Raw genomic sequence first — 26,116 nt, forward strand, 5'->3', positions numbered from 1 at the left:
CAAATAAACAAGTAAAATGGCATAATAAAACAAGTGAATTCATAAATAGGCAACATTTATTAAACTTTCTCACGTATAATATTTACACAATTCAAAATTACATTTGCACACACCTTTACTTGCAATACAACCTACTTACTCTAATACTCCATCCATCCATACTATGATTCTACATAAATATTTACAGAATAATAAACTACACGAATTTGTAAGCATTGTAAAAAATATCCAAGATAAGTAGGTATGTTGTTTTGACAAGACCTAAATAAAAATAGAATTGAAACGAACGTGCGAGAACATCACAAGGTTCGAGTCAAAGTGGGTCAGAAATCAATAAACTTGGTACATTTGCCAAATAATACAGGGTGCACTGTAATCAGGAGACACTGGCTTCGAAAATTCGTCGCCTAAGACTCCTAAGCAATATAAAATTCACTGTCTTATAAATAAATGATAACAATAACATGACTTATTTGTTTCTCAGTACAAAAAAGTGAGTGCTACTGAACTTACTGAATACACGTTATAAAAGTTAAGTTTACAAAAAAGCACAGACCTTATAATGTCGATTTTAGAAGGATAAAAATATTGGATAGAGGAAATAATTTTGATCATTATTTACATGGTCCAAACTATTGATTTTATTTTATGTGTTCACCCTGTATTTTTGGCATGACAGCACCAACAATCTGTTTGTGTACTCAAACTAAAGTTACTGCTAGCTGTCAGTGTATCGGTACACTGTCTTGGGTTCTCCCGCCATTTCGATCATTAGCTCTGTTAGGTCGTCGCTGAGCCTGACGTGCATCAATGGCTGCCCGAATTCTGTGTCTGTAACAAACATTAAAATATTAATTTACCCTGTGGTTTCATAACATAGACTGGGTATTATTTGAATTATGTATTTTTTTTCTGATCATTTTGTCGGGTCGGTTAAACGACTGATTCTTGAATAGAGACTACGTGTCAAAAACATAGAGTAGGACGACCATAGAATAGGCCTTGGATGCGCTCCGTGATAAGCTGTTTACATTTGTCGTCTAAAATCATCGATAAGATTTTATCACGGCGCGCATCTTAATCCCGCTGGTAGATCCTACCCCAACATTTCTATTTACTTCATAGCGTTCCTTCCTTCGTAAAGGCTTACGTCTAGCGTTGGACAATAGTCTAAAGTCATAGGGGTACCGACCGAAATGGGAGGATCTTCTCCTGGACGTTCTTAAGTGTTTACTATTTAAGAGGGAAGACCCTAACTAAAAATACTATTTGACCCCGGGGATAGAGGCTCCCAATAGTCCAAAAGGTTACGCCAACGTCTGAAATGGTTCATCCATTATCCATACCTGTGCTAGCCATCGCAGCAGGCACCTCGGTCTTCACGTCGCACATTTCGTTGACGTCAGCGAAAGCAACTTCGTGTGTCGGCGTCAGCAGCGGTGGAGGTAGGACTGGGTCTTCCACCAGGTCAGATGGCCGCGGCTTCTTGACTGAACTTGCTGGAAAAGAAAATACAGACGAATTGGAACTTCCTCAAAAATAAAAATCAATCAAGAATGTCTATTTGTTTGGACTAATCTTATGAACCCTATCTTGAAGTCCGTAAAAAATCCTTGCCTAATCAAATTAGTAAATTTTGCTCTCATGGGCCTTTTTGAAGTCCCTTATTTACAAGATTCCTAAGCTTTGTTATAAAATTGGCGATGGAGTGTGATATGTTCGGAGTTTCCTTACGTAATCGAATCAGAAATGAGATCTGTAGGAGAATTAAATATTTAAGTAAACAATGTAGTCTGCATAATTCATCATCATTTCAGCCATAGGACGTCCACTGCTGAACATAGGCCTCCCCAATGCTTTCCATGTTGATGGATTGGTAGCAGCCTGCGTACAGCGCTTCCCTACTACCTTTATGATGTCATCGGTCTTCCTTGTGGGTGGACGTCCCACGCTGCGTTTTCCGGTACGCGGCCTCCATTCAAGAACCTTGCTGCCCCATCGGCCGTCAGTTCTGCGTACTATGTGCCCTGCCCATTGCCACTTCAGCTTGCTAATCCGTCGGGCTATGTCAGCGACTTGAGTTCGTTTACGGATCTCCTCATTTCTGATTCGATCTCGTAAAGAAACGTAACAATAAATCGTACTAACCCAAATCAACTCCACTCCTTTTCTTGCCATTCGTCTGTCCTTTTGCCTTCTCTTTCTTCTTTCTTTTCTCCGCACTCTTCAGGGCTATGACTCGGGCGATCTCGTTTCGTATTTTGGATTTGACGTCTTCTGACAGATCGCTGTCTTGGCTCGCTCGTATCACGTACTTCGTGATTGGAACATCATCGTCACTTTCGTCTGAATTAGCTAAACAATTAATTTTATTTATTTAATTTTTAGACTAGGCGCAGACCACCGATTTTTAGTTGGCCGATAGTTGTGCCCGATTTTAAATTGTATGAAGAATCATCCAAATCGAATCGGTGTAATGTGCGCCCATACTGATCAACTGCACGACTAAACTATCGGCCGACAAATCGATGGTCTGCGCCTGGGCTTATTGCAAGCAATAAATGATGTACACAGCGTCAAAAATTTGGGTTCGTGACACCCAAAGTGGCCATTGTAACAAAGATGTTGCGAACTTTTTCGCTACATTGGATTTGGGGGTCACAAGCTATTTGACGGTGAATGTACAATGGTGGAGGACTTCATGCCGGGTGGCATTCTCTACTAGTCAACCACAGGTCTAGCAGTGAGTGTAATAATTAAAACAATGTGGTTACAAGATATTTTATCGTTGTCTTGATCGCACTTATCTCAGGAAGTACTGGTTCGAACTGAAAAATTATTTATGTGATGGATAGTCCATATGTGAACTAAGGCTATGGCCAAATTACATCACGCAACCACCAATAGGAGCGAAGCTTCTATGAAAAATTTTGCAATTTGCAAATATGTACTGGAAAAAAATGTTATTTACCATCCAATATACCATCTTTACAGTCATCCTGGCAGTCAGGTACCACATGTTCTGCTTTAAAAAATCTCTTCCATTTTTTTATTAGTTGGTCAGCAATCATCTGGGAAAAAATTACATATTGTTAATCATTAAAGTCTGTTTTATCATTTATTGGAGGAGGCTACGTTCAGCAGTGGACGTCCTATGGCTAAAATGATGATGGTGATGATGATATTTATTAGGAAAATGAAGGTTTACAAAATTTAATTAGATAATTATTTTTAACGTACTTCAAAAAAGGATAATTTTTAAAACAAAAAATACGCTGGAAATATTGTAGTAATTAAACTTCCACCTACAAATTTTAAAGGCTTGGGAATCCTCAGCATGTAGTGGTTGGAGTGAGTCTCCATTGACTCACACTTAGGGCACAGATCATAGTCATCGCACGAGACACACTTGTAGCGGAACCCACGGATTGGCTTATGACAGCTGTTGCACACAATGTCATCATGCTGCATAGGTTCTGGATCAATTGTGTTAACTGCAAAAACAAAATACATGTCTATTAAAAGACAGGTAATAATTATATCAGGAAATATCAGTTCACGTTTTTTAATATACAAGAGACTGATCTTTTTTGTCTAAGTAAGTATTTCTGAGTATGGGAATTTATTCTTTCTGAGTATGGGAATTTATTCTCTATGTAATTAAATCCTAATATTGGGTAGTGGACTAACACTGCCAAGTAATATTATTGACTGTTATGATTAATAGTCAAGTGTGACTTAGTTAAACAATAATAATTGGGCACACTTTGGACTTGTAAATGGTCATCTAACCTGCCATTTAAAGAAAAATAATACAGAATACAGAGTTCAAAGTATACCTTCATTGGGAGGCAGGCATAAAGTGGGCACTGCGTCAGGACAGAGGTTTTTAGACTGCGTCTTTATGCTGTTCGGTGAAAAGTGGCGGGAGCAGACCCGGTATCCACTCTTTAGTTCGCCTTTGTCAATGAGATCCTCGCGTCCTACTGCTCTTAGCCACTGTTCCTGCCTGAATTTGATAAATTATACAAGTAGATCCAATTATAATAACATTTTCAGCTAATCTCTTATTTGTCTAACCATGCAGTAGTCCAAAGCAGAGAAAGTATCACTACAAATTGGTAAATTGAATTCCTTGATATTTCTAGCTGTTGCTCTTTAATTTATTAATTTGTTTAAAACTACTAACCGGTTTACATCTTTGGGAAAGGTATAGTACGTCAAGTGGTTGTTCAAACGACTGTTTCGACTACAACCACTTACACAGCAATAGTTGACCATTGTAAGATACCGAGAAAACTGATTATATAATTTTCTATCTTTTATTTATTAAAAATCGTAAACAAACGCGACAACAACAAACAAATAGGAATGCAATTTGACAGTAAAATGACATTTGACTATTTTGACATTTTTAATAGACACATTTTTGTTTTTTTTTAGCAACAACGAAGGTGTTGTACATTCACTGATTGGCCAGAAACGTTAAAATAAAACGAAAAATAGAACAGATTGATAGAGAAGAACTACACTGAACTGTCCTTTATTTGACACTGACAGGGGGGCCACCATAGATAAGAATAAGTACTACGTATAGATAGCCGTCTCAAGGTTTTGATAGAAAGAGGCGCCATCTAGTTCTCAAGCTCCGTACTTGCTTCTGCTTGTATGTAACACGGTGCTTTCGTCGTTCATAGTTCGTATCCAGGTATTATTCCAAATATTATTATTGAGGCGCAGTTTTATTTCGGTAGATTTTTTTTTTAAAACAATGCAACAGTGCATTAATTTGGAAAAAAAATCTACCAAAATAAAACTGCACATAACCAATTGCTAAACAAGGTAAAAGAAATGAAAAACAAATGTGTAAATCATTTAAAACTTTTATTTTTACTTTTATGTGATACAAAATATCTGTGCGCTAACATTTTCATAGGACAATTTTCATCAAAAACCATATTTTTACCATTTAATATATTATTTATTTCTTTACACCAGTCATTTATCATCAAGGAAATTCCTTTACATATAATAAGTTCTTTAACTTTTTCTTTATGACTTTCGCATGTCACAAAATTTAATGTTACAAGAGAAGTGGTTACCAATTTTATATATTCGGATATTTGATCCGATTCACACTGTGTTGATAAAATTAATAATAGCGGATCGCTGGTTCCGACTTTTGCCACGGTGGAAACCATGTATAGTTCCAAAATACTGAACTGTCCTATGCATGACATTGACAGTGGGGCGCCACCGTCAATACCGGATCGCTAGTTCCGATTTTTGCCATGTTGGAAACCATATAGTTGAACGATGGTAGCGCCCCCCTGTCATTGAGTTTGGCGGGACAGTTCAGCGTGGGTCATCTATAGTTGAACGAAGACGGTGGCGCCCTTCTGTCAATGTCGTCGGTGGGACATTTCAGTGTAGTTCATCTTTATGTATTTTTTGGGGAAACGGCTTTAAAAAATGGGGGTAATGAGTAAGGCCATGGGGTAAGGCATTGATGGGTAGTGTAAGGTGTATCATGGTTGGTTGGTGCTTATTTAATGACTCAGCACCTTTTTAATACAAGCCCTTCTTTACAATATTTCTGTGTTGACTTAGATTAATAAAGCTTTATTAATCTAAGTGTGTTGAACGAATAAACTGAAATTGACTTAGCACTAACTTATTGCACTAATTTGCCGAAAATAATAGTAAAATAAAACATGATAGCCTAAAATTAAATATAAAAAATCTGAAGTTTTAGAAATTCCACTAACGCCACCTCGTGTTGAGTAGCTGAACTACTGAGTGTGCTTTCTCCAGCTTTTTCAGATAAAAGAAACCTTTTCCAGAAAAGTTGAGAAAGGGCCATTGGTTTTACTTTGCGTAGGTAGGTAGAGACTAGAGGTGTAGTAGGTAGGTACTTACATTATATATCAGTTTGTAAGTATTTTAATTAACTTATTATCTTAGACTTTATTAAACAAAATTAACTTTATACCTCTATGAACAGCCCCTAGCCAGATTATTTTGTTTGACCCTAAGGTTGACTGAAAGAGAATATAGCATTAAGTTAAATTGTGCTATAAAGTTTTAAGTAAATAATAATATTATGATGATTAATTAAAAATGTTATGAATCACGCTTTTTACCTAAATTGTAGAAAACTATCCCTATGCATGCATGCGATTCTAAACATTCATCATAATAATAATATCAAAGAATCACATTAGCAACATCGTTAAACAAATAAATGTTACTATATAAAAAATAAGGACATTACTTATATTATATTAATTTAAAGTGCACCAAATTGCATTCACCATGAGTGTATGATGACCATAATTTATATTGCCAACAGATGGAGCTGTGCGCTTTTAGATCGCGATATCATTTGATTTTTTCCTATCTTAGAATAAGAACAGCGATTTTTTGTATTATTAATTACGTATATTGTTTAGATTTTCACAATTAACAATACTTTTTGAAAGCGTTCACTTCTTTACAAGTGAACGTTAAAAAATACATTTTACAAAATACGCTGATTTTATTTGGCCTACGTTGTGTAGTTTATAATAATTATGATCTGTGGTAGATGGTACCTACGTACTATCACACGGGTGAAAATAGGTATCAAAAATTTTAAATTTAATTAATTAATCCTTCAAGGCCCGCGAATCTAGACACAATAGATCGTCGGCGTCGTCGAACAACGTCGTATGATCGCAACCGTCAAAATCTGTTTTTTTGCATTAAACTACTCTAAAATAGCCCCTTTATAAACTAATTTTTTAATTTTTCAAAATTCGTAATAATATCGAAGATACAGAATCGAACACCGACGGATGTGATTATTCTAACGCAGTACAGAGACGTGTTTGTGCAAGCGTCATTGTACTTCGGAAGACTGCACATCGTTTGTTGGAATAGCTTATACATTTGTATTCGTATTGATATTGAATGTATCTCGAATTTCGTCTTTAATCTATAAGTTTGGACACTTTATCGTTTTGATGACTGAAAGTCACAACCATCTCTTTACTAGGGAAGTCAGAGAAAAAAAAACTGTGACGTACGTACACACCCGTCGTTGTACTAGGAAGTTTAAAAATAAAAGAAACAGTGTCCTTTTGTTTTTATTTTATGGTATTTGTAGGTAGATTGACGAGTATAAACATTAAGAATGTTTGGTACAAAATAATTGTTTTTGGTGGCGGATGTACTGAACTTACATTGTTCTAAGGACTTTTGTTTGACGTTTGATCAGAANGATTTCGCAGACTGGGCCGGTGCGCAAGGAGATCAAAGACCAGAACCCCCAGGCCAACGCTAACGGACAGGCGAAATGAGAGATACCCTCCTCTGTGATAAAAAAAAAGTCATGCTCTGTGTGTTAGTCTGTGTGTGTATTATTTTGTGTTAATTTTGTGTTAATTTGTGATTAAAGACTGATAAAAGTTTAATATTAATTTAAGTGTAAAGCGTAATAAATTCACAAATCTACTTCATTTTTAGTTTCATTTTTTAATCCCATTTTCATTAGCGAGGAATCTTAAAATAAAAACAATTAGGTATCTATCTACATCTCATTTCGTATTAAAAATAAGAAAAAAATACCTCTGTATGAAATTTTTCATCATAGGAGAAAGTAAATAAATAAAATTACATTTAATATCCTTGGACATTTTACACTGCGCCTCTTAGTCCCAAACTAAGCAAAACTTGTACTATGGGTAGGTACTAACTAGACAACCAACGGACATAAACCTAATACATATTATTATAAATTTATATTTTCTTCTTAAAGATTCTCGGAACTGGTTGTTCCGGTATTGAAAGAAAACCTCACGGGATTAAACTATAAAAGAAAGTTTTTCAAATAATTTGCACATAACTTGTTTCCTACAGGTGTAATTAGTGCAAAAAAAATCTTGATGTGTTAAGTGTTATCGAGAATATTATGGGTACAGCCAGACATCGGATAGGTATTTTAAAATACTAAGATGTTCACACAAAAGTTTGTATTTAGCGGTGATTGTCGAACCCACGACTTTTGACATAATGAATGTTGCAGTTGCAATGGGATAGGGGAGCAATAATTTTGAGGCTAATTGTTTTTTAGTTCTAAAATGTTGCCTTTAAAAGTTGATGAGAAGTTGAATAATCACAATAAAGGAAACGGTGTAGATAACTTTTTATTTGGTAGGTAAGTACAGTCGAATTCATAAATATTATGTTGGCAGTGCCCAATGTTCGAAAATATTTATAGCACCTAAACATGATAATGAACAGTTTACTTAATAGACAGGTTGTCCCAAAAACAATGGATAACCCTGTATTTAACCATCGATAGGCCTCGCCATGGTCCCTAACATCAAATTTTGACCCTAGTAAAAATATCACCGTTTTCCAGATTTTTAAGTTTTTGTGCATTTTTAGAAAATTGCCACCTGCGATTACTTTTTCTCATGCCATTTCTACAAATGAGGATATTTTTCAATCTAGTTCAGTTTTCAGTTTAGTTGTTGGCGAGGCCTATCGATGGTTACAGGGTTATCCATTGTTTTTGGGACACCCTGTATGATTACATTTTATTGATGTTCGAGTTTGAATTGACGTTTGTCAAAGTTAAAGTAAGATTGGTAAGATGGTGCAACTCAGCTGAAAAATAAATAAGGTCTGATAGACCGATGTACCGGATGGCCTGAGGCATTTCCTGTTCAAAACATTACAGCGGAGACTATCGCTAGAATAGTGTTTGAGGGTTGGATATCTCGTTTTGGATGCCCTTCAAAGCTTACCAGCGACCAGGGTAGACAATTTGAAAGTGATCTTTTTAGACAGTTAATGAAATATTTGGGAATACACAAATTGCGCACGACACCTTATCACCCTCAAAGTAACGGCATGATTGAGCGGTGGCATAGAGCACTTAAAGTGGCTTTGATGGCACGCTTACAACGCAACAGTTCTTGGGTAGACGAACTACCAGTTGTATTGTTAGGTTTACGCTCCGCTANGATAATCAATTGTTATGACATTCATTAATGCCGTCTGGGACTCAAGCGGTTAATGCCCGTTTTCACCATCAATCCCTATTTTTAAAATAACCCCTATGAAAACAAAATTCATAATAGCTACCCAGTACCCATAATCATAATATTCATAATCCCTAATTTTTAAGTGACCCCTATGGTAACACGTACCATAGGGGTCACTTAAAAATTAGGGTTAAAACGGGCATAAGACTAATATTTAAAAAGAAATTGGTCTAGTAGTTTCAGAGCCTGTTCAATACAAACATACAAAAAACAAATCTTTCCTCTCTATAATTTTACTAGAAGTAAGTACCGCAAACAATGTGAAAAAAAATACCAAAATGTCTTCATATTATATCAGTCGGTCAGTCCATTCCTTACTAAACATTTTTATATTAATATTAGTTAACTAACAGTAATGCACTGTAGAATTTTCTTGAATGTTTTGGTATTTTCTGGTCCCGGTTCCGTTCCACGCTCGGTAAGTATTCGTTATTGTTGTCGGCATTGTACATTTGTACAACAATGCATACTTGTGTTCAGTCAGGGACGGGCGAGCGATGAACTTCAGTGCATACTGCAGCCGTCATTTTGAGCTAAAAATAGCTAGATGGTTGCCAGGCAGTTTATCTGTAACTTGGTCTAGACGTGTCTGGTTTCATGAGCTATTGATAGATGACGATTCAGGTTTTCTATTGGTTTGTATTCGTGTTTGAAGTATTTTATGTCACGTCATGATACCTACAGAAATAAATAATAAGATTTTTTTTTATTTGAAGGTAAACCTAATTATTGTAGTGCCTACTAGCTTTTGCCCGCGGCTTCACACACGTGAAATTTAGTTTGTCACACAGATCGTCATAAATTATAGCCTATAATGTTATTCTGGGTTATAAACAATAATACTGTAAGTAAAGTTTAATAAAAATCCTTTCAGTAGTTTTTGTTCCTTCAAAATCATTTATTTGGTTTTCTTTGTCCAACATTTATCTTCCTATGTGTATAGTGTAGGGCTTAAAGCAGCAGCAGTAAAATAAAAATAATATAAATTAATCTCAGAATAAACTTGTCATTTTGCCCATACTTTAACTGTCAATGTGCCAGTTATACCAGGAGTTATTCTCGGATTAAAGTTTGGTCGAATCAGGCCTAAATTAAATAGTAGGTAGGTACCTATGTAGGCTACCTAATCATATTCAAGAAAAAAATGGAAGTGCCCGCAACTTCGTTCACGTGAAAATCGTTTTATTTTTCATTGATGCTTCATGACTGATGTGACAGTCAAAGTAAAAGTCGGCTAATAAGCTTACGATGGTTCAAAAGAAGAAGCAAAAGATAGTTCCAAAACACAGAACAGCTGACTTTCAGATAGGTAAACATAAAAATACCACGCTGAAACCTTACTCAACAATCAACTTCATGCCATAACATTACTAGGTAAGCAGAATATCCAATTCGTAATGAGCGCATTTCATTTCATTCATTCATTGTTAATGTTACGTATTAGATGATGTCAGTAACCTTGCAAGGACTGAAAGAATAATCGCGAAATCACTCGCGTATTCGCGGCGCGCCGGGCCCCAATAGAAATAATAAAATCAATACAACAGCTGCTCGCTCACTACGAGAACGCACGACGCACACACGGAAAGGTTTACGACCGCTACTCGACGATTCTAGAATTTTCTACCCACCGCTAGATGTCGCAGCGGGTCGAGCGTATAAAAGCGCGCCGGCCGGCTTCACCAACAAGTATTATTGAACAAGCTCTTCAAGCGAATACAACTGAGTGCGAAAGCACTGCGATCTCAACTCTACGCAACTTTTCGAATACAAACCAAGTGAAAAATGTCTCTGCTGCCTTTCATCCTCGGATACGACCACCCTCACCGCCTGATTGACCAAGATTTCGGGCTGGCGCTGACTCCCGACGATTTGCTGACGGCTGCGGTGGCTCCTATGGTGAACCGCGACTACTACCGACCCTGGCGTCAGCTGGCGGCCGCTGCGAGAGACGTCGGCTCCACCATCAAGTCCGACAAAGACAAGTTCCAAGTCAATCTGGACGTGCAGCACTTTTCGCCGGAGGAGATCACGGTCAAGACGGCTGACGGTTATGTTATCATCGAGGGTAAACATGAAGAGAAAAAGGACGAACATGGCTACATTTCCCGGCAGTTCACCCGCCGCTACGCGTTGCCCGAAGGCTGCAACCCTGATACGGTGGAATCTCGCTTGTCTTCGGATGGTGTGCTGTCCATCATCGCCCCCCGAGTGGCTCCAGCGCTGAAGAATGAAAGGTCTGTCCCAATTTCGCAGACTGGGCCGGTGCGCAAGGAGATCAAAGACCAGAACCCCCAGGCCAACGCTAACGGACAGGCGAAATGAGAGATACCCTCCTCTGTGATAAAAAAAAGTCATGCTCTGTGTGTTAGTCTGTGTGTGTATTATTTTGTGTTAATTTGTGATTAAAGACTGATAAAAGTTTAATATTAATTTAAGTGTAAAGCGTAATAAATTCACAAATCTACTTCATTTTGAGTTTCATTTTTTAATCCCATTTTCATTAGCGAGGAATCTTAAAATAAAAACTGGTTGTTCCGGTATTGAAAGAAAACCTCACGGGATTAAACTATAAAAGAAAGTTTTTAAAATAATGGGCACATAACTTGTTTCTTACAGGTGTAATTGGTGCAAAAAAAAATCTTGAATGATGTGTTAAGTGTTATCGAGAATATTATGGGTACAGCCAGACATCGGATAGGTATTTTTGTTCACACAAAAGTTTGTATTTAGTGGTGATTGTCGAACCCACGACTTTTTTCGACATAATGAATGTTGCAGTTGCAATGGGATAGGGGAGCATAATAATTTTGAGGCTAATAATTGTGTTTTAGTTTTAAAATGTTGCCTTTAAAAGTTGATGAGAAGTAGAATAATCACAATAAAGGAAACGGTGTAGATAACTTTTTATTTAGTAGGTAAGTACAATCGAATTCATAAATATATTGGCAGTGCCCAATGTTCGGAAATATTTATAGTACCTAAACATGATAATGAACAGTTTACTTAATAAACAGGTTGTCGCAAAAACAATGGATAACCCTGTAACCATCGATAGGCCTCGCCATGGTCCATAACATCAAATTTTGACCCTAGTAAAAATATCACCGTTTTCAATATAGTTTTTTTCCTCATCCTCATCACAAGGGATAGTTGGGCTATCAAAAGAAAATATTAAAGTTCAACAAACTAGTTTAAAAGTATGAAAAATTAAAGAAATCGCAGAAGAGAAGGAATAATTAATTCATTGTCTTGCACATTGGATCAGCCATCATGTAAAAAAATGTAGGAAGTCCATCGTGTCCATTATTCTTAAAAACTTATTTGGTAAGATTTTAAAAAGGTATTATCACAAACCTATGTATTCTGTATTATTTTTATCTCATGGCTACTTAGACTGAAAAATAAACTAGATTGAAAAATATCCTCATTTGTAGAAATGGCATGAGAAAAAGTAATCGCAGGTGGCAATTTTCTAAAAATGCACAAAAATTTAAAAATCTGGAAAACGGTGATTTACTAGGGTCAAAATTTGATGTTAGGGTCTCATGGCGAGGCCTATCGATGGTTATCCATTGTTTTTGGGACACCCTGTATAATTACATTTTATTGATGTTCGAGTAAGAATTGACGTTTGTCAAAGTTAAAGTAAGATGGTGCAACTCAGCTGAAAAAAAAATAAGGTCAATTTTCACTTGGTACCTATTTTATAGAGTTAGGTATATACCTATAATGAATAGGTAGGTAAATGAAACAAGGAAGTAGTTTTAAAGAAACTTAAATAATTTATTGGAACTTAATTCAGTCTTCAACAAATGACTAGTCCTAAATTATTAATAATAATAAATGCAGAAATTACAGTTTACAAGATTTGTCACTGGCTTTGCAGGAACCATTTTCCTGTGGTGCCTCTTTAGTTTCTTTTCGGACTGGTCCAGTCTTGGTGATTGGCACTATTCTCTCTCCCTTGTCATCGATGACCTTTCTTGGAGCAGTAATAGTTAGGATTCCGTCACTAGACAGCTCTGAGACGATGTTTTCGGACTCCGCCCCTTCAGGTAGCGCATATTTCCTCACAAACTGCCTAGACACAAAGCCATGTTCATCTTTCTTCTCCTCATGCTTGGCTTCAATCACGACATACCCATCCGAAGTCTTCACAGTGATTTCTTCAGGTCCGAAGTGTTGAACGTCCAAGTTGATCTGGAACTTGTCTTTCTCATTTTTAATGGTCGATCCCAAGTCTTTTGCGATCGAAGCCAGTTGCCTCCATGGTCGGAAATAATCGTGCACGATCCATGGTGTCATCATGGAGGTTAAGAAGTCGTCGGGTGTCAGCGCCATTCCGAAAGCCTGGTCGTTCAGTTTGTTGTCTTGTTTGCCGGGACATTCATCGCCGAATGCTATTTTACGTGAGCCAATTCCGAAGAATATGATAGCCAACGTTAGGCAATAAGAAAATCCTCCAAACGATCTCATCTTCACTGATTTTTGTCAAAAATGCACCGCTATGCACAAATAAGTTGCACTGATTCACTTTGGTTTGACTATGTGTAGAGCTTGACTTGAATTCACTTGAAATGCGCGCGTTTCATGCGCTTTTATACTCCTCCCGACATCTAGCGGCTAGTGGAAATTTCTCGGCTGCGCAGATAAGGCTTTTCTCGAGTTATCGAGTTGTGTTTTCGAACATTGACCTGTTGTCCTGCTCACTCTTGTATTGTATCAATACCACGGGAAAGAGACAGAAAATAAAAATATTCTCATATCAATAAGGTAGACAGACGTGTCCAACTGCAGAACGACCACGTGTGTATGTTTATTTATTAAAATTATCTTGTTCTTACGACTGGAGTCTGGACATTTCCTTCATTGATTAATTATTTTTGATAAAAAAATACCAAGCGATTGTTTAGCGAGGTGCATAAATGACAACAAGAGTTGTTATAGGTATCACAATACTATTGTAATTTAATCATCATAATTCAAAATAAAATAAAACCATCATCAAATTTTTATTTAATTTATTTTCACCAACTTGTTAATGTTTTTCCTACAACACAACCGAGTAAAAAAAACGAATCTTTTACTTGTGGTCATTTAAGTGCCACACGAACGCGCGGACGTCGGACACACACACACCATAATGTCGTAGTGGCGCGGCGAATCATCTTAAATGCTGTGGATCTCAAGTTTGATTCCTCACTTAGAGATATTTTCCTGGCTTTTACTTTTTTAATGACGCTTTAATTTTGAGCACTGCATCGCGAGAACACTACAACAATGATTTATTTTTATTAATTAACTCAGTCCATTTTTGACAATCCGTACCTATTTCATATTTTTAGGAATCTTTGGTTGTAAATCGGAATTTCAGAACGAAGTTTGTATTTTTGTCAGTTTCACAAATTATAATAAAGTTAAATCACAGATAATACAATACTAGTGTTAAATTAACTAAACAGTAGTAAATAACAGGCACAGCAGACTTATTACTTACTAGTAGCGATCTCTACTAGACATTCTTCAATACAGTAGTGGATAAATCGAAGAATAACAAAAACAAAGAGGCAGCTATATAGGACCTTCTTAAGTTCGTAGTAAAAATTGTTCATAGTCTTTAATTAATGAAAACTAGCTAAACTAGTTTTTTGTCAGTTTCATTAAAATGTGTTATACATAATATTTTCAATGTGAAAAATGTTGAGTAGCTCTGCCTGCTTTCATTTTGAACTGTTAGCGACATCTAGTGGGGAGTAGCAGTATTGCTTAGCACTACTTCTATGAATGAAAACGAATCAATGTTCAACTTTACGCTACAGACAATAGGAGCGTTGAACTTGCCGATGAATTGTTTACGAGTTGCTATGACGACGGTCAATGACTTGAATTTCCGCCCTTTTCGCGAATATTCCCGAACTGCTCGAAACGAAATATCTAACTNGTCTAACTACCTTGCTACCTACCTACCACATTATGTATTTTATTACCGATTGCGTTGCGCTGTTGCGCAACTCTTGAATGGAAGTTGTAAATTTTAACATTTGGTTTTCATTCATAAAATATACTTTTAGATAGGTAGGTTTCTAAAAGCCCACGCAATCAAATAGAGGCAATCGGTCAATTCTGTTTGTTTTTTTATTCTTCTATAAGGCTCTCGCGGCTTGCTCTGTTAAGTCGTTAAGTTTAGAATGTTTGAAATATTTTTTTCATCATCAACCCACTACGTTAGTTATGTATGGCAAAAAGGCAATAAATAGTAAGTGCCATAAAGCATGATAGACCAATTTTATCATTATCACATTGAGGGCTAGACATTGGCTATATCTTATTATTCTTTTCTTCTTTAAACTTTTTTTTCAAAAGATTATTAGTAATTTGTTAATTAATTGCACAACTTTAAACCACTTTAAACTGTACTGTGTTTTCTCTGTCATGTCATGATAGTTGCTAGGAAATTATGCGATTGTTAGTTCTAGCACAGAATAATAAATAATAACTACGGTTCTAGGAGCTAGGAACTTCATCTTATTGATAAAAGTGAAGGTGATAAAATAAAAACCAAGAGTTTCTAAATAGTGGTATATTTTCAAAAATATTGTATGACACGACCTGCATTATCTATTTACAGATTTAGAAACATAATAAAATTAAATCATCAGGTTCACGACTGTCAAGACTGCGTACATTAAATTAAATAGCTTCGGTAGATGCACTTAAATATAATATTTACAAAATTATAATAAACACCTTATAAAATTTTATCCTCGTCACATCATCAATTTTCTGGAAATACCAAACTTTGCATAAACTGATAAGATGTAACATGTGCACACTCTGAGCAAATGTTGAGATTTTCATATAAAACTTTGTAAAAATACAAAGTAACTACAAAACATACAATATTTGAGCATTATTAATTAGTATTGGTGTTAAATAATAATCATAAAAATTATAAATTTATAAATTGCAGTGTAGATAAATAATATTATAGAATGTAATTTTTACACCGAAAGAAAAAAATGCACATGTCACAAAATTATTGTAAACAAAACGTAAATTTAAGAGAAGTTAGAGCCTATTTGATTTGTAGTTTTATAATTACAAAAAGCGTCAGTATCCACTACAGTTAAGCATCGGGGTGAGTGTGTTTAGTGACAGCAGATCGGCATCAAAATTGAATTGGAATGGTATATTTTTACTTTCAACTCTTTGCTGTGCATTTGTAAAATTCTATAATATCAAGGGTCTCAATGCTCAAGGCTCAGATTCAGTCTCAAGTATAGACTTTTGCTTTGATTGATCGCATTTCAATATTTAGTCCAATAACAGGACATAATCTATGACTAAGATCGAGTCTAGTTTTTTGAGCGTTGTTTTGTAACGTTGGTTTCACTCACGATATTTTTATGAAAACTACATTACAATATCTAGAAAAATAACAATTCCGATCCCATTTGCTGCCAACAAACAACCAAGCTGAGCTTGACTTCTAAACAATGGCCAGTTTCAGCTAGACATTATACATTTTTATACAAAATTATGTCGAAGACACAAGATCTTTTGTATAAACGTAACTGGTACCGGCATAGCGGTATCAAGAGTTGCAACTGCAGATAGTTCTTGCAATGCACCGCAGTATAAGTCGAGTGTATAAAATAAGGTAAATAAGGTATACTGTGATACATGCAAGAAATATTCGTAGTTCAGATCCTGATCGTATTTTGTATTGTGAGAAGTAAATGAGAAATTTGATATAAAAGAAACAATCAAATATTATGTTTTAAAAGTGTAGTTTGACGTGAAGTTTCATTACCATCTGATAATAAAGAAGACTCACCAGGTAGTTGGCCTTGATCAAATTGAACAAAAAACATACACAGTGATACAGTCTTTGGCAAGTTAAAACCGAAGAAAACATTCTACAATAGAATTTCCTACAGTGAAATAACAGTTTAAAAATATTCAAACCTCATTTCCCCGCCCACAATACTCACATTTATTTGTCGCCTAACATCGTCTAACCTAACTTACTATCTACGTTTGTTTAATAAAAAAAGTTGTAACATCCCTACTTTTTATATAGATACAAAAAGCTAAAATAAAAACACGCATAATATCAGTCACTCTCGGACTTGCACGCTTTCCCAATCCGTACGATTACTATTTTAAAATTTATATGATGGTAATATGAACGAACGACTTATTTTTAATATAAATTCTGAAAACTAGATTTAAAATGTTAGTGACAACATATTTTTATAGGAATATACTCTTATTAAAATGGCAGTTACATTACTGGTCTAATAGGTACCTCATTGGGCATCCAAAATGGACATACGAATCAAACTTAACCAGTGATCGCCGCGCGCCGTAAGAAAAGCTATGAATGGTTTTTTTTACACATTTTCACGAATTACAAAATAGTAATAGTACTGAATAAAACTAACTTGAACACAACGCATGTGAGATCATCATAACTGCGGTGGTTTATTCTTAAACCTATATCTTGTGCGTGTAAATTCGAATTCGTATCAAAATGGTTTCATATTGATATGATCTGTGAGTCTTCTTTTACATGGAAGCCTGTTGTTTTATAAAAATCACAACTCCACTTGTTCATTAGCTCATTCTGAGAGTTATATTTAATTTTAATCTTTTGAAGGTTGAATCTGTTCTTTTATCTGTACGGGCTAGAAAAGGATAAGTGATATGTCTCAGAATTCGCACTTTATCTTATTCTATTTCAGAACAACTTTGGCATGTTAGGATTTAAAACTAAGAAGAAGTTCTAAACTAAAAGGGGGTCGGCCAATAGGCCATAGACGATTGTTATTTTGAAAATTCACCTCTGAATGGTATCAGGGAAGATCGTGCAAGTCCTTTATAACACCAACTTTTGATTTAACACGTTGACCAACACAAACGTTACGGAATAGCAAATCATTTGGCGTAAATTACGACACTATTACACTGGAATCTGTCAGAGTTTTGTGTTACACATACCACACTATAACAGAATGGACAGTCAACGTGTTAAATTTCCAGGGACGGTCAGCATTTTTAAGCTAAGTTTTGATACTTTTACAGGACATTATACGAGACGTTTCTCATTTTGTTAGACCAATGCTGACTATCACTGGCTTAAAATTCCACCACCGATGTGGCCCCTTACATGTCACAGCAGTGGCACTGAACACAACGCATACTAAACCTCATCGCTTTGTCTTAAGGACGACAATCACTCGCTCATAGTGAATATGCGCCACTGCGTGAATCATTCGCCATGTTGCGGTGTTCGTTTGACTCTTTTGAAATTGTCTAAATAGTTTTCTCAGTGACGGTGTCTTTAGTTTTGTTTAACATCAAATACTGATTGTAAATGGTAATACACACTATTTATAATGATTTATAGCCTCATTATTTTTTATTTAATACAGCCATTAACAGTTTAAACCATAATATTTAGTGTGAACAAAAATGCAAACGTTTATCAATGGAAAATGAATGATTTTTCTAATACTGTTAGATTCGAGTTTTGTCTATAACGCCAATTTTCAAGAACCAAAGCGTACACCTACAACATGGCACACTTAAAAACATCAACGTATTGTATATTTTGTTTAGCTCATACAAAATCTAGTTACATAGCTTATTACCTAAATACATATAAGTTAGACAGTCGTCCACAGGCGTGACAATATTAGCCCTGCTTTAATCTTACGAAAAAAACAATAATCATAGTAAATACATCAAAAATGTCGTCGCTAGGGTCGGTGCATACTGATACAACGTGTTCCTTCACTTCATATAAAAGGGATTATTTACATAGTACAGAAATAGTTCTTTAGTTTAAACATTACAGTATGCACGCACCTTTAATTAAAATTTGTGCTAACATTGGGGTATAATTTTGCTTTTGGCCTTAACATTTTTTAAAAGGTCTTTTTTAAAAACCTCACCGTATTTATACCGAAAATGTAAGTCTTATATAGTGACTCGATATAAATAACCTAAATTGAATACAAATGCATAATCATATGGCCTCTTTCGTTATCAAAATAAATATGTAGTATTATTTTAAATTTATTTTTTATTTTCATGATATTTTAACAGCTAACCCTTTCTTTGGACACGATTCAGTTTGGTATGATTTATACCAAGAACTAATAATAAAAGTCTAATTTTATAGATAAAGACAGATCTATCCTATGGTGGTATGGTTTGAGAACCAACGTAAGTATCCTGAAGAACGTTCAGTAAAATGTTGACCTTGAAAGTATTCAACAACAGACTTACATTGGCCGAGCCTGCAGAACCGTTCTCGACCGTGTTGATATGGGAAAAAGATCGTTTTTCCATAAATGGTTTGAAGCAAAAGCGGATTTTTATTTAAACCTATCTAAGAGCTACGATTAAAAAACCTACAATCAGATGTATATCAATGATTTGTACACAACTTACATATCGATAACAAAACGTAAGAAAAATAGATTTTTATACGAAAAAAATATTAAAATAATGTGTAAATTCGTAAGAAAGGCATAATGTAAAAATTAAAGCACCTATATGTATAAAATATTGAACTGAGCATCTGCAAAAGCTATTTTGATACATATTCTGTCTATCTCTTTCCTTTTTTTGGGAAAGAGCAAGGTAAGCGTCGGTGCAAACTAAAGCTATGTTTTTATGTGTATTATTAATAATTAAACACTTTAATTTATTCTATGGAATTGTCTAGCAAATAGACACAAAACTTAAGTTAATGATATACATAATTATGTCAAATTGGTGATATATTATTTGGAAACTCTGGTTCGGTTGCTAATTGAATTTTATAATCTGATAATCAATTGAAATCTGTTACAATATTGTCAAATTAGTAAATTACTTTAAAGTGATGTCATTGATTGCCTTTGATAGACAGGAAAATAACGTCAAATAAAAAAAAGATTCGTAAAAGTAGGATAGATTTTTCGGAAACGATGAAATAACTCGGGTCTGCCAAAACGTCGCCTTTTCTATACAAATACTTACGTAATAGGTAATTAATTATCATCGAATAATAAGCTAACTTAAAAATAACGTAAAATTAAGTCGTAACATTCCGAATAATCACAACAGAGAGTTTTCGTCATAATATCGTTTCTAAACAGCTTGATATAAAGCTGAAATTATATCAACGTTTTTATTTTATGTCGTTTTTATTGCGCTAAATTGAGGTTAAAATACTTGAGAATTCCGGACACTACCTACAATTTAGTTTTAGTTTTCCTTTTTTACCCTCGAGATAAAGAAAGGTATACACAATCGCCTGATTTTAGGATTTGACGTTGTAAAATACAAGTTGAAAACCATAGTTACTGTGGCGTGGCAGTTTAACTGTCCTCCAGTAGATTGTGAAGTTCCGCGTAGTTGAGTATGGCACGATGTAAAAACTCGTACTGCAACTGTGGAGGAAAAATATTACGGTTAAATTAAATTTTGTCCTACAGATAGATTATAGCGCTAAACAGAGAGGTTCTTGTAAGTTATAGCAACGCGTTGCTATAACTTATAACTACAGGAATTGTCAAACTTAATTTTTTTTTATNTGGTAGTAGGCGGGGCTCATTGAGCTTCTTGGGCTTTAGAAGTTCTCGAGTGGCCAATATGGGCCGGTACACGCAGCAGCAGGCCTCTCACCAGGTGGACTGACGATCTGGTACTTATAGACAATTTGGGAAGTACCTGGATCCGAGCAGCGCTGGAGCGATCGTTGTGGAAATATTTGGGAGAGGCCTTTGTCCAGCAGCGGACGTCTTTTGGCTGAAACGTATCGACGAAGGTACGGGACTATTCCCACCTCTCGTTCCCACCGCTGCAACTCCTGTGTAGCCAGGATCTACAGCTTGACCGCCAATAAAAACGCAACCAGTGAAGGTCAAGTTTGTCCCGGGGAAAGTTAAACTTTCGTTGGACCCGCAACGAACGAACGAAGGTAAGGACTAAACACTTGTAAAGCCTGGTCCGTGAGCACGTAGAATTTTGTCCAATGACCCCAAGCTACCCATCATTATCGCTCGCGCGTAATTATATTGCTGTCGCGACTGTGCGACGGGCGCCCGCAGTGAGTGTGCGAGCGCGACAGCAGCATAATTACGCGCGAGCGATAAGGATGGGTAGCTTGGGGTCATTGGACAAAATTCTACGTGCTCACGGACCAGGCTTTAGTCGTGTACTTACGAAGGTGTCGACGGTGCGTGCCCGCTGCGAGCGCACCTTGCGCGCGACTGTATTGACGTCCACGCGCCGCTCCACGCGCAGTTGGCAGATCAGGATGCATAGAGCCACGAATAGCGCCGACCGTTCCGTGCCCAGGCTGTGGATAAGAAACGTTGGTGTTAAATTAAAAGTATAGATAGATTACATCGCCATAATATACTCACGTCCGAAATACCGCAGTGTCTCAAGTCGAAAGTATTCGACCAATGTGTGTTGCCAGTGATGGTATACGGATCTGAGACGTGGTCGCTTACTCTATGGGCCTCATAAGAAGGCTCAAGGTCACCCAAAGGGCGATGGAACGGGCTATGCTCGGAGTTTCCCTGCGTGATCGAATCAGAAATGAGGAGATCCGCAGGAGAACCAAAGTAACCGACATAGCTCGCAGAATTGCTCAAAGTTGGTGAACGTCAGAATGGCGGGTGTATGGTCACAGAAATGAATAATATAAATATTAATTTTTAATACCTGAGGTGTACCTTTAGTTATTAATTTTGTACTTCCCTAATACGGGAACAATTTAAATTACAAAATGAGCCGCCAACCTGATATCAGGTTGGCGGGTGTATGCTGAAATTGAACGAAACANACAGGCCTACTAATTGTACCGCTAGACGTTGCGTGTAGCCCCCGCCTGTAGAAGAGACTAATGACCGTTATCACCATCAATCCCTAATTTTTAAGTGACCCCTAGGTAAACAACATTCCTGTTATATGTTACCATAGAGATCACTTAAAAATTAGGGATTGATAGTGAAAACGGGCATAAAAGTCTAGTCTAAGGGTGTCTTAAGCCAGAGGTGGAATTGTGTAAAGCAATCGTAATCATTTGACAGTTCATAACGTACGATTATTCTGTCAAACGCTTTGTTTAACTGACTTAATCGTACGTTATGAACTGTCAAATGATTACGATTGCTTTACACAATTCCACCTCAGATCTCCACTAGAGGCAATCAGCAGTCTCGAGTCGACCGGCTGCTCAAATGGAGACGCTGCCTCAACCTCATGGCTATGTGTGGACAGTGATGATCTGTTTGTCTATTTTAAACAAATAAATAAACTTGAGGCAAGACTCATTTGCGAAATAAATTTCGACGCCGCGAACCGAGCCACAATTTGTCGCTCGTGCTCGTTACAGAAAGTGTTTGTGCATATTAGTTTGGTCAGTGTGTGTCTTACAGATGTCTTTATTGCGCATTCATTTTATTGGTATCGTGCAAGGCAGTTTTTTAGGACCGCCTCATTCCCTGGTCCTTCGAGCCGGATCTTCGGTACTCACTGGCAGTGCACGAGCATGGTGTGGTCGCTGGGCCGGTGCTGGCGCGCGGCGTCGGCCAGCTCGGCCAGCCCGCGCGTCACCTCGGGCACGTGGCCCGGCGCCGTGGGCCAGCCCTGGTACTGCAGCTGGCGGACTGAAGCGCTGTCGCCGTTCTGCAACACACAATATAAGTTTTTTAACTCCACTCATAAAGTTAATATACCTAGCGGAATAGAGTAACAAAGAACCGAGCGAGCGAGATGTCATTAGCAGCAACACTGTGTGATAAAGAGCATGCGTGATGCCGTCGCCGTCACGTCAAACAGAACCGTTTTTTGCAACTATTTGAAAGTTCGTTAACACTTATTGACACGCTGGAAATTTGAACTCTAGAGGTTTTTTCAGATTTTCCGTGAGTGAAATCGTGGATGTTTATGAGAAAATAGTGCAAAAAATACGTGGTGACTGGTTCAGTGATTGATTATTGGTACAAAACAGTGACGACACTATACATCCTTGCGGACCTTTAATACGCAAGCGTAGCTTACACCTGGGCAAACACATCCTAATATCACACTTGCTTCTTTGACATACGCCTCCTACAATTCGCTAATTTGCCTTATCTTTGGATTGCTACATACATCTCTTCAAAGCGACTTTTGCAAGGTGTCTCGTCACATCACCTATCTGATTTATTGATGCCGTATCCTATCAGAACATGGATCTGCTCAAAACATACCTTATGTACGGTGACGCGGAACTGGTGACGCGTATAGTAGAGGCAGGACTAGCTCTCCTCGTAGGCCGCGTATCCACTAGAGGCAGCCTCGCCCCGAGCTAATATGGCTCGGCTCGCGGCGACACAATATGGTTTGGTTCGCGTCGACGAATTTGCTTCAGGACGCAGCGTGTCGCAGACTAAGGTAGCATCCCTAGTTGCTCTGCTTCGGCCCGAGGCTGCCTCTAGTGGATATGCGGCCGTACTGTCTTCCCAGTAGCTCCTGTCAGAACATGGTCTGCCTAAAACTTACCTTGTTGTTGGTGACGCGGCGCGTGTATTAGGGACAGGATTCGTTCTCCTCGTAGGCTGTGTATCCACTAGAGCCAGCCTCGGGCCGAGCCGGTGCCTCGCCCAGAGCGACACAATATGGCTCGGCTCACGGCGACGAATTTGCTTCAGGGGGCTGAGTGTCGGTTTACATCAAACATTGTCATTAGTGAGCGCGTAAAAAAATTACATTAAATGTATGACGGATTGTACAGCGCCCCTAGGTGAAACTCTAAAGAACTAAAATTTTCATATATTTGGACGCGCCGTGCCGCAGATTGAGGCAGCGTCCCAACTTTGTTCTTTCTCGGTACGAGGCAGCCGCTCGGCCTAAGGCCTCTAGTGGATATACGGCCGTACTGTCGTTCTAGTAGTCGCCGCTCCTGTTGCAACATGTCTGACGCACCTTGTTGTTGGTGACACGGAACTGGCGTCGCGTGTAGTAGGGACAGGACTCGCTCTCCTCGTAGGCTGTGTATCCACTAGAGCCAGCCTCGCCCCGAGCTAATATGGCTCAGCTCGCGGCGACAATATGGTTTGGTTCGCGGCGATGAATTTGCTTCAGGACGCAGCGTGTCGCAGACTAAGGTAGCGTCCCCAGTTGCTCTGCTTCGGCCCGAGGCTGCCTCTAGTGGATATGCGGCCGTACTGTCGTCCCAGTAGCTCCTGTCAGAACATAATCTGCCTAAAACCTACCTTGTTGTTGGTGACGCGGAACTGGCGGCGCGTGTAGTAGGGACAGGACTCGCTCTCCTCGTACTGCACGGCGATGTGCTCGTACTGCGCAGTGCCGTCGTCCCAGTAGCGCGGGCACTTGCCGTCACCAATCTATAACAGATATCACACCATTACTATAGTCTGGTCCGTGAGCATGTAGAATTTTGTCCAATGACCCCAAGCTACCCATCCTTATCGCTCGCGCGTAATTATGTTGCTATCGCGCTCACACACTCACTGCGGGCGCGCGTCGCACAGTCGCGACAGCAATATAATTACGCGCGAGCGATAAGGATGGGTAGCTAGGGGTCATTGGACAAAATTCTACGTGCTCATGGACCAGGCTTTACAGGTATAGATCGTTTCATCCACGAAGACGCTCCCCACCATCTTCCGCTAATGTTTGAGTGTTATCGGTACACGCTAAATTAACCATGAGTGCACACGCACACTACAATAATGACGCTCGGATTGCTCGGATCAAACTCCTCGCACCTCGCGCTTCCCTCGACCAAAAATTGGTGGAGGAAACGATCTATACAGTTAACGTTAAATAGCTTGTGACTACCAAAGTAGTCAAAAAGTTTTCATTGGAATAAATTATCACCGGACAACCTTCTAATTCCACTGCATACCGTGTCTCTCTAAACACTCGACATTGGCAAAACCAGTGTGCTTCAAATTTGCACCATTGAGGCCATTAGACAGAATAATAATAAGGATGTGCTGTCAACTTATCGATTCCAATGCAAAGCGGATACGTGACAACCAATAATAATGTCTGCTTTAAGAAGTACGCGTACGGAAATCAAGCTTTAGAAATTATTTTGCTTTTAATTTGAGTCTATGCCTCTTAAATGTAACGAAAAACGTGGTAGTTTTCGTGTTTGTATAGATATTGCAAATAAACAATTAACTTCCCTTCTCTCCAATTACACAAACTATTGAAACATCAGTGGAAAACATTCTAGAATCTAAATATTCAGAAAATCATTCAAGCATCATAAAATAACTAGACTTGCCTCGCTCAGCATAACGATTGTGGACACATTATGTTCAGAGACCATCCGCCAGAAGTCCATGATCGTGTTCGGTAACGGATCTTGCGTGATTATGAAGCCTTCTGAGTTGTCGTATGCTGCGAAAAACAAATTAGAAATTTACAATAATCGACAGCAAATTCGATTTAGTTACACCAGTCAGGCTGTTTTTGAAACGTCAGGCGAGACTGCAGATCTTCTTCAGATTTATATCCTGGCACGTCATAATATTATGTCAATGTCACCCCTCCCATACCTCAGACAATTCCGCAATAGACAAATCACGTAATTGTCATTTCTAACTTTACTTTCAACTGCAGACCTGCGCAAAACTGAGTCAGTGCCCGAGATATGGGAGAGTGTTTTAGTAACGTCAAGTCAACATGACTTGAGATGTTCTTCATACTATGATCTGTCACTCTCCTGTGCCACACCCAGTGGTCAGGCACTGACATTATACGCTAGAACTGTAGCTATTTTTATTTACTATAGGTCGAAAGTTGTGGTATCTTATTTAGCTGTAATAGGGATGAGAGCTGTGATTATAGTCTATCCAATATAGCTTGATTAGAATGACGGCTGTCAAACGAATGTGACTAGTGATGGGTATGTTTCGTACGGTTCACATAGATGTATCGATAAGTTTTCGAAAAAATGATATGAAAAAATGCACCCAATTTTTCTTCATATATCT

General features: G+C 37.7%; 3 protein-coding genes across 5 annotated transcripts; 1 reads left to right on the top strand and 2 right to left on the bottom strand.

Moving 5' to 3' along the window:
• Positions 1-38: 38 nt before the first annotated feature.
• On the bottom strand, positions 39-13,811 carry LOC114354720 (next to BRCA1 gene 1 protein-like). 3 transcript variants are annotated; one of them, XM_028307259.1, is made up of 7 exons: positions 13,174-13,811; positions 3,840-4,009; positions 3,310-3,494; positions 2,972-3,071; positions 2,149-2,355; positions 1,347-1,499; positions 39-831 (listed from the first exon to the last, which is right to left on the bottom strand). In XM_028307259.1, exons 1-7 carry the CDS (start codon positions 13,569-13,571, stop codon positions 719-721), a joined length of 1,326 nt encoding a protein of 441 aa, XP_028163060.1. In that variant the 5' UTR covers positions 13,572-13,811; the 3' UTR covers positions 39-718. The 3 variants fall into 3 exon arrangements, with proteins under 3 accessions (XP_028163060.1, XP_028163059.1, XP_028163058.1); XM_028307258.1 differs by lacking the exon at positions 13,174-13,811 and adding an exon at positions 4,190-4,374 and having other exon boundaries at positions 2,149-2,346; XM_028307257.1 differs by lacking the exon at positions 13,174-13,811 and adding an exon at positions 4,190-4,374.
• LOC114354721 (protein lethal(2)essential for life-like) lies at positions 10,768-11,564 on the top strand. The gene has a single exon (XM_028307260.1). The coding sequence runs from the start codon at positions 10,878-10,880 to the stop codon at positions 11,415-11,417; it is 540 nt and encodes a 179-aa protein (XP_028163061.1). The 5' UTR covers positions 10,768-10,877; the 3' UTR covers positions 11,418-11,564.
• A 1,906-nt stretch (positions 13,812-15,717) lies between the features above and the next one.
• LOC114354733 (tyrosine-protein phosphatase 69D-like) lies at positions 15,718-25,520 on the bottom strand (the record flags this gene model as incomplete). The annotated part of the gene is made up of 5 exons (XM_028307278.1): positions 15,718-20,542; positions 21,318-21,453; positions 22,639-22,790; positions 24,362-24,493; positions 25,405-25,520. Coding segments are annotated over 5 exons (608 nt in total), but the record flags the coding sequence as incomplete, so codon positions are not given.
• Between the last annotated feature and the right edge of the window lie 596 nt (positions 25,521-26,116).

This window comes from Ostrinia furnacalis, unplaced genomic scaffold, assembly GCF_004193835.3.
Source record: "Ostrinia furnacalis isolate ACB-3 unplaced genomic scaffold, ASM419383v2 OfSCF2155, whole genome shotgun sequence".
NCBI classification, from domain to species: Eukaryota; Metazoa; Arthropoda; class Insecta; order Lepidoptera; family Crambidae; genus Ostrinia; species Ostrinia furnacalis.